The 21,898-nt window shown below is 44.4% G+C and overlaps 1 protein-coding gene across 2 annotated transcripts in view; it reads right to left on the bottom strand.

The window, feature by feature from the left end:
* Positions 1–21,548, bottom strand: part of RFC5 (replication factor C subunit 5) — a 144,419-nt gene extending 122,871 nt beyond the window's left edge. The window contains exon 1 of one of the 2 annotated variants that reach the window (XM_085633384.1): positions 21,361–21,548. In XM_085633384.1, coding sequence (XP_085489510.1) covers positions 21,361–21,416 — 56 coding nt within the window. In that variant the 5' untranslated portion in view covers positions 21,417–21,548. The remainder of the gene's footprint in view (positions 1–21,360) is intronic. The other variant, XM_085633385.1, reaches the window with a different exon arrangement.
* Between the last annotated feature and the right edge of the window lie 350 nt (positions 21,549–21,898).

Here is a 21,898-nt window from a genome sequence, read left to right as displayed (position 1 = left end):
TTAGGGAAGAAATAGCAGAGCATGTTGGTATTATTTTAAATACTCAAATTAAGAGTACACATCAGATGATGCTTTTAGGATTAGAACCCCAATATTTGAATGATAAATGCACACAAAACCCAATATTTGTAGCTATGGCGGCAGGCCCCATCAGTATTGGAGGGGCTTGGCTAAACTAGGAACCCAAATCCTTTCACCGATGGTTGTCATGACTTTTATCAATGTACCATCTGAAGAACAGCCTATGTCGATGTAAAGGTTGGGGTGGCCAGGAGGAGGGGAGCGGTCATTTGGTCACAGTTGATTAATTGGTTATGTGTACTGTCACATGGGCTTCTCCTTTTGTTGATTTTATCTTCGCAGCATGTATGCTAGGTTACACAACAATAGGCTGTAGTGAAGTCATAAACCGGACGTATTGATCCGGGGATTTTATAGTCAGTCGTTTATTCGATCAATAACATGATCATACACATACATAAAAACACATGACATACAATAATTCAATGATAATAAAAACATACGTGCTACATCTTCACAGTCCTGTACATCATTCAAGTGTGAAGTTATATGATCATAACTGAAATAGATTACTTTTAAAATTGCTTTAAAACCTAGCGTAACAATAAAAAATGCATCAGCATTAACAAATCAGACCATGGACGTAATTTTACACTGCAATCCCCGACTAACCTCAGTGCATACTTTCCCTAAAGGTTCCAAAGTCCTGCTCCACTAAACTATTTTACTAATTTGGACCTCTGCCACCAGGCATAGAGCAGATATCTGGACAATGTGAAGACAAGCCACCTTGTCGTATCTGATCTAAATACAAGTAGAGCGTCTGAGGGACGTGAGAACGACAGCAACCGACAAGCCAGGATTATCCATGTTTTTCTCAGGGCAGCATTAGCAGGACAGAAGAATACTAAGTGTTCAATAGTTTCTGGGATAATACTACAAGATGGACACAAAGGAGTTACAGTAGCATTCGCCCAACTACTTTCCATGACATTCAGTGGGAGAACACCAATCCTAAATTGTATGTAAAGTGCTCATGCCTGTGCAGGTTCAACATCATCCATGTAAAAATCAAACTTAAAACAACTTTTTACATTTAGGAATCTGGTGATTAAAGTACCAAGTGACCTAGTATCAGTGCAAGAAGAATCAATACAATTCCAGTATCCTTTTTTTAAGCTGGGGAACCATTTTTTTGTAATTAACTATGGATCATCCCACATGGTCCCCAGCCCCAATTAAAAAAAAAAACTCCTTAACCTTTTCAAACCAAACCAAACGCCCTTAGTGTCTTTGAAGGGTTAATAGTTCTTCCACAGCGTCCTTTACTGGAATCTGGTTATTACTAGTCCAGAGTCTTTTCCAAAACATGAGCACCTTGAGGACAGCAAAGAGGGTAATATACCTTAGTCCGAGATCAAGGCGTAGGGTAAAAAGTTGTATTCACTGGAAGATTAAGAATCAATCTTAAAAAAGTATTTTCTGTGACCTCTAGCTGATTAAGATGATCCAGCCCCCACAACTCCGCACCATAAAGGGTTGCTCCCAATCCTTTGGCCCGATGTATTTCTAAAACAGGAGAAATTGGGTGGAAGGCTGAACGTTTACCGCTCCTAACTATTGCACAGTCCACTTGCTGAAGTGTCAGCACACTTCTGGATTTGGGGAGTCCATACCATATTGTCTCTAATTCTAATACCCAAATAGTCAAAGACAGTGACCTGCTCTAGGAGTTGGGTACCCAAACTCACTTTCCCCTTAGTGGATTTATAGGGATTAAAAACCATAAACTTTGTTTTTGAACAGTTTATTTCAAGGCCCCGGTCTTTGCATGCTATCGCAAACTTGGTTAACATGCTCTGGATGCCCATTGGGGTTTCAGAAATGAGTAGCGTGTTATCTACGAATAACAGAGAGGGTATCAGCTTGCTTGCTAGTTTTGGCGGGTCACCGCCACAATCATAAAGATAACTTATGAGCCCGTTCATGCACAAGGTAAACAGGGTTGGGGCCAGCACACAGCCCTGGCGCACCCCTTTGGAAATCAGTAGGTTATTGGTTAAACTCCCCTCGGACTTCCACCAGACTTTCGCATAATTATCTTGATGTAAGCGGACCAGTCGTTGGAGTAGGCCATAGGGGAGTCCAAGGTTCTTAAGGGCAGCCCAGAGCCTAGTGAGATCAATGGAATTGAATGCCGTTTTAAGGTCGACATACAGATGGCCCCTCTTGATCTTAACTTCCTTCCAGATGAGCAGGAGAAATTGGAACACCTGTTCTAGGGTGCTCATGGAGGCCCCGAAACCCGCCTGCAAGTGAGAGAGCATGCCGTTTTCATCTATCCAGCTATGGAAATGGGACAGGATCACATTGCTGAAGACTTTCTGGGATACATCTATAAGGCTAATGGGCCTGTAATTCACAGTGTCTCCTTTATCCAGTTTTTAGGTCGAGCATTCGCAAGCTCTTGTATGTACTTCAGTATATACTTATATGTGTATGTACTTTGTGGGCTCTGGAGATCAGCCCTAGGACTTGTCTGCTTACGCTTGGGGACTTTTTTTTCCTGTTCAACTGCCTCTATTTAACTGTCTTGATAGAACACGACCAGTAGAGGTCAGTAAAAAAAACAGAATTGCTTTCTGGCGAGGGACTTGAAAGAAAAGAAAAAAAATTCTGGCAACTGCCTCTATTTAACTGTCTTAATAGAACACGACCAGCAGAGGTCAGTAAAATACCAGAATCACTTCAGCATTCTCTAGATTCTAGTTCATAGAAATGGTCTTCCACAAGCACACGTAGACCATAATATTTTTTTCAAATCTTGTACTTTCAGTGATATGACCACCAAAGGCCCTGATTTTATATTAAAAAAACAGAGCTTTGGACAACATCCAGCTGAAAGGCATTATTTCTCTCCATGTGTTTCCATACCTGGTGTGTCACGCAGTTTGGTGCTTACTTTCCCTCCATGTTTCAGCACCCAGGCTAATGTGCTGTATAGTTAAATACATAAGGTCCCAAAGGTAAAACCGATTGCATTGCAAATATGGGGATTATTTCAGCACCCTTCCAGATTGCATAAATGTCCCCCCCTTGTATGATGGCATTAAAAACGGTATGTAACAAAGGGCCCCATATGTTGGGTTCAGATTTGCACAGATCACCTGGTAGTCTGCCTAGCCCTGGAGCTTTCCCCGTCTGTAGTGAGCTAATTGCATTCATAGTTTCCTCTAGGGAAAAGCAGAGTATATCTTCCACTACAAGCTCAGTGTTAGTAGCCCCAGCAAACTGTTGCCTCCCACATGGGCTCACAGTCCTTTCCAGTATAATATAATTTCTGGAAGTACTCTTCCCAGACATGTGGTTGAATATGAAAATCATCTTCACTAACCGGCTCGATTGCCCCTTTAGCGAGAAGGTGCCAGAATAACTGACTCTCCTTCATTCTAGACGCCTCAAGTAAAGTACGCAAATTCTCTACCTCCTAGCTCTTTTTCGCTTCGTCCTGTATTCTCTTATATGATCTTCTTTTGCATATTATATCTGTCCTTAACCCTTTCTTTACTGTCATGAATAACTCAGTTCTAGCTTGCCTGCATTCCTCATTGTACCATGGTGCAGTATTCCGTTTGGTCATGTTTAAGCTAAACTGTCTACTAAAATAGGGCTTTATACTATTAGTTAAATGCTGGAAGCCAGTCAGAATGCCATCATTATTAACATTAGGACTACCCAGTACCATAAGAGTCTGGGTCACAACTTTGTAGATATGAGAGAGCAGCTTCCATCAGAGTTTACCTAGAGCCATCTGATTCTCCTGTTATCAATGGTAGTAACAGGAACCAATGCCCAAGTGGCCTGGGGGTACAGAATAGGAAGGTCAGACAACCTCAGAAACAACACATTATGGTCACAGTCCTCACAGTTTAGAATAATCATATTCATGACTTGTGGCCAAAGGTCAAGGTCTACCATAAAATAGTCAATTCTACTTTTATCATTCCCCCTCTTAAATGTGAAATTTGCCTTGGCATCGGAGGGTGCCCGCCATTACATGCGCGCACCGCAATATCGAAGGTGAACGATAGTACTTGCTGTCTGACCTTAGTGCATCTCTTGAGGGCTGGTTTCTGAAGCCTTTTTACTCCTCTGACTTGCTCTTCCTTCTGTAATATTTCTTGTATATGATCTATGGGCTCACATGTCGTATTAAGGTCATCGACTACGATGAGATAATACTCTTTACGTGAAGTATCAAGGAAGTTTGAGAGCATGGTCATAGTTTCTGTGTGCTTGCTGAGGCTACTAAACCGGTTGCAAACATTAATTTGACATGGGTATTCCCTTTAAATGATATCACATCTAAGCCAAGGATCTCCTATGAACCTATGTCTAGGCGACTGATTTTGCAAGCCAAACTAGTCTTAACCGAGGTCAGCAAGTCACCAGCAGGTCTACCCGCCGTTGAGTGTCTAGCTTCGATACCAAACGTGGTGTACCCCACCCTGTGTGTTGGTTCCGTTGCCCAAGTTTCTTGAAGCAGACATACGTGGCTGCTGTCCACTAACTTGCCCCACTCCGGGTCATTGAATTCGGACCCAATCCCCTCAACATTCCACGATATAACGTTTAATTGCTGGTCATCACTTAAGCTTCCCTGTGGCAGGTGTCCTGTTAAGGTGTTCTCTCATTAAGCCCTGGGTAGGTCCATAATGATGGTGATCAAACAAGCCAACTGAGGTATGATTCTCTGTGCCAATTAGGATTTTTTTTTGTGGTATCCCCCTCAGATCGGCTAGCCAAAATCAAGTCATGGGCCATCATCGCTTCAACAAATCTTGACTTCACTCTGGGTTGTCTAGGTCTCTAAGTGCTTGGTATCTATTATTAATGTTCAGTGAGAATTGCCCATCCGCAAAGCCTGGGCTGTACGGGTGTGTTATGAAATGACTGGACCCAGGGAATTAACATGTCTGTAAAAGAAGCCCAAAGGCATAATGCCTATCCTGAGATTACAGCCCCACCCAGTTGATTTCCTTGTGCTTCTGAGCAAATTTCCTGCAAGGGCTGGAGATTGACAATTAACCATGATACAGTCTCCTGGGATAGACATGCACAAGGGACCAACCCATCTTACTCTAACGTACAAGATGTCGTGATAACTAGAGTTTGTAAAAACAGTGTTTTGGGATATCCAATTACATACTTTGTTTTTCAATTGGCTAGTTCTTTCCTTTAAATTGCCCTGGAGCAGTGGGACATTAGTTAAAATCACTACATATGGGCAACATTCTGGTGGGATATCCAGATTCACCTCATTTGGAATATCATACGCATCAGCGATAGTATCTGTTGGAGAAAGAGGCTGCCTAGTTAACATGTTTCCATTTACATGGTGTGAAGAACTGAGAGTGTTGGGGCTTACTTTATTACAAGTGCGCCTTCCCCCCATTTATATAGTTAACTGGCTTCAGTGCGCTATCTTTGATCGGGTCTTTCCCCAAGTCATGGCCTTTTCTTTAGGAGGTATCCACAGGAGAGGGTTGAGTGGATTTTCTACAGAGGTTTACTGCCCTGGTATGATCTCTTACAGATTCTTGTACCCTCACCGAAGCAGGGCGTTCAAATCCTGTACGGTCAGCTTTTCCCGCCCCATGCATTAGACAGTTAATACAATTTTTCGATACTACCCACATTTGCCTCGAGTTTCCCAAGTCTGTCCAGTATTGGGGAAAGATTTTTTGCTAATACCGCGTCAAAGTCGTTTATTAAGGTCTCTATGTCTTGAGCGGATAGGACCGTAGAATCCGGCAGCAAAGAAATAGAATCTGTAGCAGTTGTCGGAACTGAATGGATACTTTTGGGACCCCATATGCTAGCTTCTTGGATTATATCTTTGACCTGGTCTTAGCTCCCAGTGAGGGCTCCAGATGTTTTCTTCCTTTTAACTAAAGGTCCGGATGTCGGAGAGGCTAGTATATATATATACACACACACATACATATATACACACACACACATATATATACACACGCACATATACACACACATATATACACACACACACATATTTATATACACACACATACACACACATACATACATATACACACACATACATATACACACACATACATATACACACACACATACATATACACACACACATACATATACACACACATACACATACACACACATACACACACACACATACATATACACACACATACACACACATACACACACACACACATACATACATATACACACACACTTTGTTTAACAACCAAAAGATTCACTGCACTCAAATTTGGTGAGTGGGGTCTTTGTTTGTTCAATTTCACATACAAAGAGCATTACAGCAATCATTGCTTTTTCTTAGTGAGATTAGCATGTTATTCATCCTGTACATTTATTTCTAATCATGAAAGGATATTCTACAGTCTTTGGGTGCATTTTATTTTGGCATAGTGCCTATTTTGCGGGTCCCATTATACTGTATCATCCTTTATTTTTCAGGTGGCTTAGATTTTTATCAGCACTCATTGTAGTTCTTACGATGTTTGTAACGAGCTCAGTGCTCAATCGTGCTTCTTCCACGGACATGTCTGTTTACAGGTGAATATGTAACTCTTCATCTCCATTTAGACCAAAAGGTGTCTTTGTTTTGAATTTCACGATAAGTCGTGATTCAAGTCTTCTCAGTTGCAGGGTGCGGTTTTCTCCTCTCATTTTTCTTTACTGTAGCGATTCCAAAGTATTTGATATTGCGCCAATCTGTCGTATGTTGTGAGTGTATATGCTTATGTTAGACCTGGCACCGTTGGCGTGGGTCACCCTTCCAGTTTTGTTTGTGCCTCAATGTATTTTGTGCTGGTGTTAGCTGCTCAGGGCCCTGTGACACTGCCATCCAGTGCGACAGGGCAAGTGCTCCCTATGGTAAAATGCATTATGTGAATTGACTTCCACGATTGGTTTATTTGGTTTACTGTCAGCCCCTAGTAAAGCGCACCAGGAGTGCCAGGGCTTGTGAATACAAATGCCGCTAGTGGGCTGCAGCACTGGTTGTGCCACCCACAGAAGCGGCCTAGTAAAATGTGTCTAGGATCTGCCACTGCAGAACCTGCGCGCAGTCAGGTACTGTCGCGCTGGCTGCGCAAGTGCCCCCACTTGCCAGTCCCTAAACCTTCCCATAACTGCATGTTAGTCACCCCTCTGGTAGGCCCAAGGGCAGGGTGCATTGTAGGCATAAGGTAGGACATGCCCTGATGTGTGTGGCATGTCTTACTAGTGAATTACAGCCCTTTTCGTTTTTCACTAGTGAAGGCTACCTGCTCTCCATAGGCCAGAATGGGCCGCCGGGATTGCTAAACGCTGTGATCCCAGTGGACTCATAGAGCATGGTAGAAAGTCATGTGTAGTATGCCTGAACTCAGAATAATAAAATACTTCTTTTAGTAAAGTTTATTTTAATATCCTGTGTTTGTAAATACTACTTTTAGAAAGTTAGTATTTACTGATCTGGCCATCCAGTCCGCCTCTGCGCTGTGTGTGTTCATTTAGTAACAAGAGGAGCGGGGCTGGGGGAATTCCAAGAGACAGGCTAGCTGCCAGGTGGTGGGTAGAGAGATTACACCAGGATGGGTGGGAGGAGTACACCTTGACTCTTGAATAGGCCTGTGCTCTGCCACCACAAAGCCGGCTCCGCCCCCTGTGGAGCAGCTGATGTCTCTGCCCTGCTGCTGAAAAGAAAAAGCAGAGTCACCACAACAAAGTGCTCCAAAACTGGACTGAGCCAGGCCCAGGCCCCCTGGCGACAAAGAACAAAGGATTTGTGCTTTAAAAGAAGGAGCCCTGCTCCTAGGAAATCAGATCCTGCTCGTGACCAAGAAGAACGCTCTGCCTGAGGAGGAGGAACCTGAAGCTGAAGGAGGAAAACGCTGTTCCTAAAGTCTGGAGGACTTGCCTGCAGTGGTTGCCTCGCTGCCAAAGGAGAGAAGAAACCTGCAAAAGACTTGCTTTATTTATTGACTCAAAGACTTTTGCTCACAGCAATCTCCAAGGGCTTGATTGAGCTTGCCCCCTGAACTGAACCCCAGGACCAGTGGGTTCACCGTGCCTCCGCTCGTCAGTGAATCGAGCAGTGTGCTTTCTCCCGCCGGAGTGCTCTGCGCACCTGCCCCCCCCCCTCCAAGGGCCGCGACACCCAGAAGCCTGGCCGCCTCCACTCACCGAGAGCCCCGCTCTACCTGAGTCGCTCTTGACCCCTCGGGTCTGGCCGCCCCGCTTCCCTGTCACCCGCCTGCTGCTGGAGTGGGCTTGGTGCCCTCTCGCCGGATTTCTGCTCGGACCGCGAGTTCAAAGCCCCGGACGGCCGCCCGTATGTCGTAACGTATCCGGCCGCCCCGCTTCGCCTACCCGCAAGATTCAGACCGCGTCGCCCCCAGAGGTGACCTCCCGCACCGTCCGTGTTGGAGGCCCTGGGCCGCGCCTGTCGTCCGAAAGCCGCCCGCTGATTCCAGATCCGGAGTCCCTCAAGGTGCCGAAGCTGCACCCCCACCGAAGACGCGTCCAACCCGCCGCACGAACCAAGGTACAGTGAACACTATCAGACTCGGGGTCCGCAACGTTCTGATTTCCCCGTATCACTGTACCCTGGGCGCACGGCGTTTCATCGTGGCTGGACAGATCCAAGAGAGCGCTACAGAGCACCCGTAACAAAGAACTAACCAACAAAAGAGAACTGTGCCAAATTGTCATCTTGTGGCTCCCGTTTCCCGAACGTTATTTATGGTCTTGTACTAAGTCTGCATAACAAAGAACCTTTCACATAAAGTACACGTATTTTTGATACAACTTACACCTGGCGTCCATTTGTGGGGGATCTGGTGATTTACTGTGTGTGCTCATAAATGCTTAACTGACGTAACGCCCTGAGGTTTAGCCCTGACTGCTCGCGCCACACTACCTATAGGGTGAGCAGGGGTTGTTCTGAGGGAGTAATTCTCTTGCCCTGACTAGAAGAAGGGACCACTGCTTGTCACAAGTACCTACCTGTGCCAACCAGGGGTTCCCCATTCTAACAGCTTAGATATGGCATAGTTCATGTCCTGGTTTTGGATTGCCCTTACATTTTCTAAAATTCTCTTTTTCAAAGGACAAATCGTGCTCCCAATGTATCTCTGTCCGCAGTGGCATTCGATCATATATACAACATATGAAGCGTAGGCTAGGGTCCTTAGGGTCTGCCTTTTGCTTTCTGATCACTTCCGCGTGTCGCCTAGTGCTAGAGCACCGGGACACCTCTGTTTGAGGTAGCTGTTTGCACTTTAGAAATGTCGGTATTCTTATAATATTATTAGAATATGCTGAACTTGTTCCAGTGTAATTTCCAAACACTGGGACACATTCAGCAGCACCTGCTCATTGTCTGCTTTCATTCTGACCAGCATCGTGCAGGCGGGGAGAGGGCTTTTAGTATTTCAGACACCAGCTGTGCTATAGCCAAGGCTTAACTTAAGGGGCCATTTGGCCTCCTTTTGTTCGAGCAGCCAGGCTCATAGCCTCACACCTAGAGGCAGCGTAAGGAAAACATAAGCCCATGGCTTATTAGCACTTCACAGGTATTTAAGATAGGGACAATTTTGACATTGTTCAGACCCCATGTATAATAGAGAAGCCTTCACTGTAAGAATGACAGATGTGTTGCTCTGTCCCAGTACAAAATAATTTAAATACCAGTATTTTTTATAGTGCTTTTCATCCCGATGCAAGGTGTCAGAGTGCTTCATAACACTTCCACATTATATAGAAAATAAATCATACAAGGCTGTACATCAATCTACAAGATATGTTACATAACACAGTGAGGGTTACAACACGGAGTCATATCCCTCATAGCTCACTGTAGTACATTAGAAGGATACAAGGATCGCAATGCAACTGCAAGTAACAAAAAGATCTGTGTGTTGAAAGCAGTAACCTACTTACCCATCTACATAAAATAAAAATCTGCTATCTCCATGTTACATGATGTGCATTGCAGGAGACACATTAATCCTCTGTCCTACTTGGAGTCAAAACTGGCCCTAGACAAAACAGATCTTTCCACCAAATGTGTTAACCTCCAGAGTTATCTTACCATAATTACTATTCCCTCAGATTTACTGAGAGCACAAAATGCAGTAGGAGGTGCCTTAACACCATACTTATTTTTTTAATTCAGACTTCCCAACCAATTAAGCAGAACAGATTTATTGTCATGTTTCTCCTTGTTGCCAATTTCTTAGTGGCAGAGTTTATAAAAAAAAAAAGTCTAAGTTGAGGCCAGGAATTTCCACCATGGATGCGTCCTTTTCTGGCACAACCCTGACGCAAAATCTATTTTGGGATCTACAATGAACCACAAATTCCATTTGTGTGGTTTTGTAAAAAACATATTAAAAGGCAGCGCATTGCCATGCTTTGCGTTACCTTGCGTCATGTAGATGTTACATGTGTGGTGCTTGGGTGTTCCTGTGCACCCACCCATGTATTTTGATGCAAACCCATATTTACCAAGACTTGCAAACAAAGGAGTGCACCACACTGGCAAGTCTACCTAAAGCTGGTATAATAAGGAGAAATATTTATTTCTCCTCATTATTTCCTCTTTGCATGTACGTTGCAGTAGACACAAAGGGGAAACAGTCTTATAGGATAGCTTTTGTGTGGCTTTGTAAAAAAACAAAAATAAAAAACGAATGCAAGGCAGTGCATTGCCCTGTGTTACCGGGCGTTGGGTAGGGCTTACATGGGTGATGCATGAGTATTCCCATACATCCACCCATTTATTTTTTTGGCAAGTAATATACACGGTTTTCTTAAGGTAGCAACACTTGCTTTTCCTGGGTCAGCTCTCAAGTTCCACTTCACCGTCAACAGATTGTGGTTATTCTCCATTTATGTGATGTGACATTCTAGTTAGTCCCCGCTAGTGGGCTCAAGTCTTAGAAAGTCAAAGTGACCCCACCCGAAGTGTGTCAGTCAGAGCAAGTTGCCCCCGAGGCCTGCGGCCCAGTATTCTGTCTTACCCGCTCTTGCTGGATTGGAGGTTTGGAGTGCCCTGCCACAAGTCTATAGAAAACGGCCTTTAAGGAGCGGGCTGAGCCATTTCTGCTGTTTCCTAGCAAGTGGAACAATGCTTGCCTTAACCACACATCGTGATTAGGGCAGTCGGCGGTGTAGATGTGGGGGAGGAGAACAGGAAGGATAGGGAGGGGGAAGCTCCGGGACACGGCCTGTTAAGTGGGGCCAGGTTTGGGGGGGGGGGGGGGGGGGGGGGAGTAGTTATTAGGGTTGGGTTGGTTTTAAGACACGGGGTAGTTTTTGGGCAGGGGCAAGGTTTTAGGGCTCAAAGCGGGTTGGGGTAGTTTTAAGGGCTGGGGCCGTGTTGTAGGGCTCCGGGCAGGGGCAGTTATTAGGGTTCAGGGTAGATTTTTTTATTTTATTTTTTTTGAAAATTTTTATTGTGCAGAAAGAAGGTTACAAGCACGGGCCTACAACCACCTGGGCCGGCCGCTAGTAGGTAAAAGTTCAAACAGTGCAAACACAATGACTGGCCCACCGGGGCCCCGCACCCTACAGAAGATCAGACTGCACATAAAGGAAATCAGGATACACCCTTTTAACATAAATAACAACTTAAAACAAAAGCGAGGCAAGAAAACATGAGATGGGCGTCAGGCCACAGCAGGGGCACTTCCAACTCCGACCACCCGATGGCAGTCAAGAAGAAGGGGAACAAAGAGGTGGGGGGGGGGGGGGGGGGGGGAGAAACGGGAATACCAAAACTATACTCAGATGTGCCAGATAAGTAAGGAACCATCAAGGATCAGGGGGACAAGGCTACCTCAGACGTTTCCACCAGGGGGGGGGGGGGGGGAGCACAAATACTTCCACGATACACATTCCACTGCCCCCAAATTCTGCTCCAAGCCCCGGGTTTACCACGAGCCACATACACAGTCTTTTCCCTGAACATGCATCAGTCCATGTTCTCCTTCCAGACAGACACGGTGGGGGGCCGCTGCGAACCCCAAAGCTGCGCTATGTCCCTCTTTGCTATCATGTTCAGGGTAGATTTTTGGTAGGGTATTAGGCCGCAGGGTAAGGGGCAGTTTTCAGGGCTGAGGTCAGCTTTAGAGCTCAGGACGAGGAGTTGGGGTAGTTTTACGGGCTGGTGCAGGGTGGTTTGCAGGGCTGGGACATGGGGCATTATGGGGCAGGGTGGGGGGCTGAGGTCTGCACTTTACCAGGCATATCCCTTTAGCAATTATGCCTTTACAACAAAACTTGTAGTAAAGGCATGCGCTGGAAAGGCAAACGCGATAAAGACACAGTCATGGATCAGACAGTGTTGTTTAGGCATGCGTGGTTTAGGAATATGTGTTTGTATCATACAACTCACACCTACGGCCTAGCTGTGACCAGAAGACTGGATGTGACGGTAGAAGCGCTCCTCCACCTAAACAGCAAGCCTCCCTGAATCTAGCGGCAGATCTTGGGTCCTCCTAGATTGCGGGTAATGGCTTGCTTCTCCTTCACAGCTACACGCTGCTCCAGGGCAACAGCCCTCTTACTTCACCACAGCCCTCTTCTGGCATATTGGGTTCGTAACAGCACACAGAAGGAAACGGCCCCTTCAGGTCACAGCACTGCACAGGGCAAAAGCCCCTTTCTCAGAGCAATGCTCTAGGAAGACAGCACTCGATCATCACCACGGCCCCCACCTGACATACAGAGGTCATGTGCAGCAACCAGGTTTTCTAAGTTCACTTTGTGCAATTCACCTACTAAATTAAAATCTCTTTATTTATCCTATTACACAACAAAGGTTAATATTGGTCTTAAATTATTGATGCATGAAGTTAGAGTGGGACTAGCCAGCAGAAGCCACATGAATGTAAAGTTCATTCTACATGTGGCCTAGATTCTTCTTATAAATTGTGGAGCTTTAAAGCCTATTAAACCAAACATCAGAGAGAGATTTGCCCAAAATCATACAATTTGGTCAAGCTGGGATCGATAACAGATTTTTTGCTTTCACATTGTTCATTTCATCCATTAGATGGACATCTCTTCATTTCTCCTGCTTTACTTCAAAGATTGATGCTTGGTCCTTAATTCTTGGCATAAGAGGTTGGAGCGGGGTGGCAGGCAGATGATGCAACTGCATTTTTCACTTCAAATAAGGACTGCCTTGCATCATCCTGCCGGATCCTCCAGAAGTATCTACATCTGTCCGACAACAAAAAAATGATTTCCAAACATTTGAAATGATGTGCTTTATTTACCAATTCCAATCACTCAATGTTGATCAGCAGTGTTCCTTGAAAGGAAGACAAGTTGCTTATTTGTAGCTCTAGAAATTTGAGAGTGCTGGATATGGCTGACAAATTTTGCCAAGTTGTTACCCTGCCAGGGTAGGGGTGGTCTTGTTGTTTGCCCTTCTCACACCTACCTACTGAAATGATGCTGCTTAATTTGCAATGTACTGTATTATATGTACTGTATTATAACACAATAACACTGGGTAGCTTTATTGTTATGATGCGCTTAGGTCTGAAAAACTGATGTAATTCAGTGTTATGCTATGTATGAAATGAAAGTATGTTTACTTAGGGCTGGCTCCTGCAGGATGAGATTACAGTGAATAGGCAAGTAGACATGTCCCGGTTATTGTAAACAATAGGTCAAGTAGGCCATCTCCAGAGCAGCATTTTTGGCAGTGTAACATGTTTAGGATATGCCAAGTTCTTATTAGTGAGCATAGTCAAGTGTAGATTCTGATTACGGGCCATAGTTTGTTGTGTCTATTGCTGTTCCTACATCCCCCAACTTGGGTAGTTTTTCTATACAAACTTGCAACAGTTCCTTGTGAAGGCCAATATCTTCTTGACAGTGGTAGATGGGACTTGAATGTGCCTTTTTCTTGTCAGTTACATTTGTCACCATTTCCTTGTAATTGTATGGATACTGGGTGGCTCACACTTAACTTTGATGTGGAGCGGATACCTCTTACTGTGAAATGTATGGTCCAGTCTTTGTGTGGGTATTCTGGTGGTACTGACTCCAGAGTGAGTGGTCAGGTTGTGCTGGTTAATGTGAGGGTGGTTTAGATATAGTTATGCCAACAATAAGAACATGAGAGATGTCTGCTGCTAAATATGGTGGTGACAGTAATTTGTAAAAATGCAAATGCAGTGCTTCAAACATTTTCTTAGGGTCCTATTGCTGAATGGCAAGATTTCAATAACCTTTTTCTTTCATTACTCTACACTGGCTTATTCTTGCTGGTTCCTTTTTCATCCTATTTTCTGCCTTCAGCATTATTTTTCCAGTCTCTCTGTCTTTCTATCTCGCTTTGGGTCATGGACTGTTGATGAAAAATGAGCCCTAATCTCCTACAAATGAGTGCAGGTACCCACCACTGACACATTAATTAAGTGGTAGGTAGGGCTGAGTAAGCACACTTTGCATAGGAGAGCGGTCTCACCTCTGGAGTGTAGGCAGCTAAAACAATTAGTTACTTGGAAATGTGCTGCATATGGAATATTTGGCCTAATGGGATAGGATGGCGGCAGAGTTAGTTTGTTCAACCCATGGGTAAAGTAAGTTTTACGTTGACAAAAGGCAACATAGTTTTATGTGTCATACAGGGTTGGGGATCAAAATATAGCTGCCTGCACCAGTCTACACGTCCCTACTTTTATGAACAAAAAAGGTGCAAGAGGGCTTGAGACACAATCCCCTAGGTCCCAATGTGAAGAGACCAAAGACTACCCACTTGGTCTCCCCAATACCATACAAAAAACAGACAGCCCTGCACACTTACAGAAGTCAAACATGTAAAGTACACAGAAAGCAATTCTTAACACAACTGTTTTCCCAAAGAAAAGTCAATGTCTTCTTGTGCTTTTTGATTAAATCCTTTATTAATCTTTCTTAATTTTTAAAAGCGTTTTTGCAACCGCAAATACGCTTTTAAAAATTAAGAAAAATGAATAAAGGATGAAATCAAAAAGCACAAGACGACATAGACTTTTCTTTGGGAAAACAGTTGTGTTAAGAATTGCTTTCTGTGTACTTTACATGTTTGACTTCTGTAAGTGTGCAGGGCTGTCTGTTTTTAACATAGTTTTATGTGTAGCTTACAAAAGTGTGAGTCTTTTGCCTCAATCAGGAGGGTTTGTTTGCATACTCATATTACGCTCAAATGTACTCATGATAGCCCCACTAACATATATGTGAGTTCTTAATATCTGGATGACACTTCTTGTGATGTCACTCGATGTCCCAGGCCATGATGTCACCTGAATACTGTCTAACTTAGTTAGTTCCCCCCACTTCTTTTTTAGGTCTCGCCTGACCCAGCGCATGCGCTGGTCTGGCGAGACTTTGAGAGGGCTCCAAAAAGTGCTACCAGGCCAGCCTAGACCTACAGTGCATGTGCGCGGGCGCCACGCTTGACCGGGATAGCTTTCACTTTCGCAGCCGCATGGCTGCTTTGATGTTTGATCGAGTTTGCGATCACTTTTACGGCCGCTTGTCTTTCTTTCCCTCCCTTCCTTCTTTATTTCCTCCTCGTACATGTGGCAACACTTTCACTGCAAACTAATCTTTCCCCAGTCTTGCAATTTGTAAATGTATCATCGTATCTCTCGGCTTTTTCGGAAGATGAGAAAGGAAGACTTGAAACCAATTCCAGCTGCACAGTAATCTAATCTTGGAATAAAGCCCCAGATCTCGCTTTCCTTGAACGACAATCACAGATCACTTTCATTATATATATATATATATATATATATATATATATATATATACTGACCAAAGACATTCCTTGCAATCTTCAGGCACCATTGCTACCTTTCTTATCTCTGACCTCGTCCCAGGGCATTTCCAAACGTTTACGTCTGTCATTACTTAAAAATATGTTCACTCTTCTTTGATACAATCTCACTTCACCTTTCATCACATTTCTCCCCTCTGCTGCATTATTTCCATGAACAGATCTTTTGCCACTTTTCAGACTGTACCTGTCCTGTCCCTCTTTCCCTTTAGAAATATTAACATTTCATACTCTGTGCGAGATTCACCGTCCACTTCGTAAAAAAAAAAAAAAAAAAAAATACATTTGCAAATTCTGCAATCCAAAGCAGCGACCATGCTTGGTGACGAGAGGCTATATGGGCCCAAACGAAACACAAGAGGTCTTTCCAAATGACGAGGTGGCAAAATTCTTGTTTTTTGACAAAGGGAACCATGAAGAAAATCTTGTACCTCTGGAAGCCAACTGAAGGACACGTGCCAAAAACAACCCTGGCTTGTGAAACTTGGGATTGCTCAGATCTATCGCAAAAGAGACTGCTCTTGGGAAATCGTGAACAAGGCCAGTCTTCAGATTATGTTTCAAAATGAAAGCATCCTTTTGAATGCTAGAAAGTCGTCCATGGCACTTCGCAAGATCAAAATATCTGGCGTCAAAGCCCATTCAAGAAGATGGACATGTTAAGATTTTTTTTTATAGATAGGATTGCCACATTTTAAAAGGCATGGGACTTTCTGCAATATCTGTTGCTAGTGAAAACTTTAAATTAATGTCTGATACACAAAACCGAAGATGTTTACTAGAGCATAATTGCTTTTGTAGGAGAAGGGATCTGCTTATCAAAAAAGTAAGCCAGATGTCAATGGTGGAAAGTGGGGTGACTACATTGCTGCCTAGAGGCATAACTTTGTTTTTTTAAGCACCACTCTTACTTTCCATTTACTTCACCCAATGTATAACAAGCATAGGTGAACAGAGATGTGTATCTATCGCCATCATCTTTTTTAATCGTAGTTATAAGACGACGCAAGACGCATTAAATAAACAAAACAGATAAATGGAACATCAACCTGGAACAATGGATATTTAAAAGTGTTATTCAGCGTTTAAAAAACTTCAGGGTTCGTCTTGGTTTTGGTGCAATTATCTGCTGCCATTAAGAAACGCTCTTCGCCCGTGCCTCTCAGAAATGTACTGTGCCTGAAACATTTGGGGCAGTAGTTCGACTCCGATTTTAGACCCAGTATCCCTAATGAATATAGATTGTTTTGTTTATGCGACAGATCCGCAGAGCACAAACGCTGTCCTGAGATGTTGTAAGAATAAAAGGTTAATTGGGAGGCAGATGTCAATCTAATAAGGGGCTAATTCGTTGTCGACCAGGCCCATCGTGACCTCTCTCAATTGAAAATAAACAAGCATTTGCAATGCAATAGGTCTCGCATCTGCAAGAGTTTAAGCTATTGACATTGTAAATGACAATGCCTTTTAATATGTTTTGAGAATTAACACATAAATAAAGACATTGTCATTTACAATGCCAATAGCTCAAACTCTTGAACATGCAAGACCTATTTCATTTCAAAGAAGCAGTCGCCATTGTCCCGGGCTGCTTGGAAAGTGAAAGCGCGTATGGCGAGCTGAATGTTTCATGAAAGCATGTCGTGCCTGCGGTAGGAGAAACTCATTAAAGAAAATAGTGCTTAAGGACTAAATAAGACATGCAGTGTAACAACAGAAGTAAAAAGGCCAGTCCTCATGGGAGGTTACAAATGAAGACAAGGCGGTACTAAGGAGGAACTAACAAGCATATTAACGAATCAGAAGCCAGCATTTACGAAGGAAAATGACGATTCAATCAAAAAAATACTGTCATTTTAATTCCGCCTCCCGCACTCAAGATGTGAGACAGTCCGGGTTCAGATGCCCAGTCTGCATTCCATTTGAGACCCCGGCGTACACTTGCCCACCCCCAAGTAAGGATGATAACCATGTGGGGCACAGTGGGCTTGAGAATGATAGAACAGCATTGATGGTGGGCACAGTAGGGTGGTTGGTCGTGGACATCACTGACGAATAGGAAGGTGTCTGTGAACTCCAATTGCTGTTGCGGCATGGACCTGGTTCAACACCGATGGGTTGCAGGATGTAGCCTTGGCCTATAGGACACAGACCATGTGCAGTGCAAGTATAGAAGCTGGCACAACTGTTGCTTACTCACCATACCAGTCTACTTAAACAGAAAGAAACAACCTTGATCACCAACACTGCAGGTATAGGTGTCAAAGAAACTATCTGCAGATATGGTCTGAGATCACCATCACTGCAAATATTGGTGTGACATCACTAGCACTTCAGATATAGGTGTGACACCTCTAAACTGCACATTTAGATGTGAGATGTCTATCACTGTACATACTGGTATAGGATCACCGACTGCAGATATGCAGTGATAGATCACTTTCACTGCAGATATAAGTGTGAGATCTCCATCACTGTAGATAGTGGTGTGAGGCCACCAATACTGCACATATAAGTGTAAGGTCACTATCAATGGAGAAATATATGCGAGTTCACCATTGCTGCACATATAGGTGTAAAATAACCATTACTGCTGACATAGGTATGAAATCACTATCACTAAACATATAGAAGTGTGAGATCGCCAACATCACATATAAGTGTGAAATTACGATCACTGCAAATATAGGTGTGAGATCACTATCTGCAGATATAGGTGTGAAATCAACATCACTGCAGATATAGGTATAAGATCACTATCACTGCAGCTAGATGGTTCCAACATTATAAGTGTTTAGCCATGCAACAGTTGATGTTGAACCAAGGATATTGTGCTGCATAATTAAATACTTATAAGGTCCCAAAGGCGCGACCTATTGGCTATGCCAATACTTGTTGCTTGCAGGAATCAGGAGGCGGGAGACTAGCCTTGAAATCGGTAGTCTCCCGCCTGAATCGGGAGGGTTGGCATGTCTGCAAACGACCAGTGTTCAGGTCCCATTGAAAATGGAGATTGTCCGGAGGGTGCTGTTTTAAAAGACAGAAGGAAAGCTGTTGCATTTGAAGGCAAATTGGGCTTATCGACATGAATAAAGAAAATTGATTGAACCCGTCATTTCCTTTGGTCTTAAATAAAGCAGATGTAGAATGAACTATGAAAAAGCATGTTTGGTGCACTCAGTGCCACTGTGAATACCTGGGTGGTGACTGAGGATATCATGCGACACAATAGCAGCCCAATTCACCATCAAATGGAACAGCCTTAGTTCTGTCGTATAACACTGCACCCTCAGGACAATCTCCATTCTGTGCGCAGTTAAAACCCACTTCCCACCCAAAGCTGGCTGCCAGCCAGAGCCTGCTGCTGTACCATCTGGGATAAACAGCGCTGCCGTGTGACGCCACTAACTGCACCCCCAGCACATCCGCCGGGGGATCGCTATGCGTTTTAAACAGTGGTATTGTGTGGCAATAGAAATGGGACTACCCAAGTGAAAAGTAAAGTAAAATGCGTATATCACGGTCTTATACTGGTTAGAAACCTCGGAAACGCAACAAAAGAAATAAAAAGTGTGTGCACGTTTATACATACCGCAGCAAAGCAACTAAAAGAAAAACGCAGTTGCTCTGCTTCATAGCGGTATATATTTTAAATGTGCACACTTCTGTTGTGGTATGTATTTTAAACGCACACACACTTTATTTCAGAATAAAATTCCACTTTAGAAGGGTGAGCGATGAGAAAGGAGGCTGCTACACAGCAGAGGTTATGGAGCCAGACAAGGCAGTCCTAGCCATCCAGCTACCAGACATTTCCGCAAAGACATCCCCGCAGCCAGCTGCCCCCACCACCGAAGTAAAGGTTTCCCTCCGGGAGGTGTGTGTGTGTGTGTGGGGGGGAGGGAGGGGGGGGGGGGGGGACCACAAGCTGCTGTTTTACATCCGACTGGAGAGGAAAGCTAGGCGCTGCCCCTCCTGCAACGCAGTGAGGCAGAACCCACCTAGCTTATGCACACACTAAATCGTCTGGCGAGATGCTGAGCTCCTGGTAGGTACAACAAGAAAACCTGCATGTTGTCTCTTCTGCAAGTTCTGGACAAAATGGTGCAGAGAAGCGGCATGCCAGTCTGTCTCTACTCTCTTCTGTGGTAAGATTCTGTGCTTCGGTTATCTTCAACTTAAATCCATCTGAAAGAGCTCTCTTGTGAATTGCAGGCACGTGTTTTCAGAGACGTAACAGCACATTTAATTTTTTTGAAAGCACAGCAGTCCTCGAACATACACCGTAGTGCATGACTCAAAAATTGCTTTCGCGTTTCTCGGCTGCTCAGTGAGGGGTGGAACTCGCCAGATCGGTGCCATCCAGTGCCAGCAAAAGTGGCAAGTGAATAAGCTGCTACTCCTGCTGCCTCAGCTGAATATGTGCGCAACAGAAATGCATCGGGATACGTTGTACAGGACAGGGGAAGCACGAAGTGGAAAGGGAGGCTAAGAAAAACAAGCGTTGGCCACGCGCGAGCGGCCGGAGACGCAAAATGTGGAGGGGGAGAAGCGGGAGTTGTGTGTGCGCGTGCGTCATCACGATCGCTCTGAAAGCAAAAGTGATCACGATCGCTCTGAAAGCAAAAGTGATCGCGATGACGCACACGAGTTCTCAAAGTGCTGCTGGCGGACGGCTGCGCGCGTGCGTGAACGCAAGCGTTAGGCCAGCCAACAGCACATTGAAAATCCCACATACAAAATGTCTCTTCGAGCCAGCGCAAGCGCTGGGGCTCAGCGAGACCTAAAAATGGCTGATGCCTCTGAAATGCCAGAGAGGCTGGGACAGTCAATCGTATTGATGCGGACTGGAGACCAACTATGCCCCCCTCTCTCATCCATTGAGCTTATGTAAAACAAGCATTGGCATAGCCAATAGGTCTTGCTTTTGGGACCTTATAAGTATTTAGTTAGGCAGCACAATATCCTTGGTGCAACATCAACAGTTACATGGGTAAACACTTATAAGGTCCCAAAAGCGAGACCTATTGGCTATGCCAATGCGTGTGCCTTGTATAGAACCTAAACTATTTTGGCCACTGAAGTTCCTCTATTTTTTCGTCTACTGAAATTAAGCAATACTGTTTTCCTGGCAGCTGGCTAAATCGCTTCTTCGACAGGTAAAGTGTATTTCCTCAGTCACAGATGCCTTTCCAAGCCCAGTCCAGCCATTAGTCGAGGACAAACTATAAGCACAATGGACTATGGAACTAATGGGGCAAACCAATGGCTAGGCTGTGTGGTTAAACAACATAGCATATGAGCAAGTCCAAACCTACCATGAATGTGCAAGTCAGTATCTAATACAACGCAAGCGTGGATAGCAATACGCAAACTACAACGCAATGTCGCGAGCTGGCGTATACGGCCGAACAAACAGAAGCACAGACGTTTTTGTTTCCTACCAGGGAAGGTTCCTCTTTTGTGCAGCTGGCTCCTGGTCTTTTCCAGCACTTTCCATGGTTTCACACTCTGACTTCTCCCTCCCTAAGCTCAAGCAACTCTCCCGCGCCAGGACAGGAGTTCCCAACCCCAAAGTTGACGTCACGAACACGCTTGAGTCACGTGACAATCAGGCACCACTCAGCGAGTCTAGACAACCAAGCCAAACATAATTGCCCTCCCCTTCTAAAGCAGGAGCTGCGTGAGTGATCGGCGAGTTCAGTTAGCTGGGTGTGCTATTGGTTAAAGGTGCCGGAAGTGGGCGGGAAGATCGGTCAGCAAAAAACTAAAACTAAAACAAAATCACGCAAAAATGATAGCAAAACTAGGTAAGTTGGTTGGCTAGGCGCATCCACAAAGCGATTGGTTAGCAGGAGGGACACGCCCACGGACCTCTGAGAACTAGAGCGCTAACAGTTTTCAGTTTTGTAGATCGCCAAGTCGACCTATTGAAGGTATTGGTGCGCTGTACAGTAGTACCAACCACCTACATTAACAGTA

This window comes from Triturus cristatus, chromosome 11 (assembly GCF_964204655.1).
Source record: "Triturus cristatus chromosome 11, aTriCri1.1, whole genome shotgun sequence".
Lineage (NCBI taxonomy): Eukaryota > Metazoa > Chordata > Amphibia > Caudata > Salamandridae > Triturus > Triturus cristatus.
This window is presented reverse-complemented; position numbering and strand designations above follow the sequence as displayed.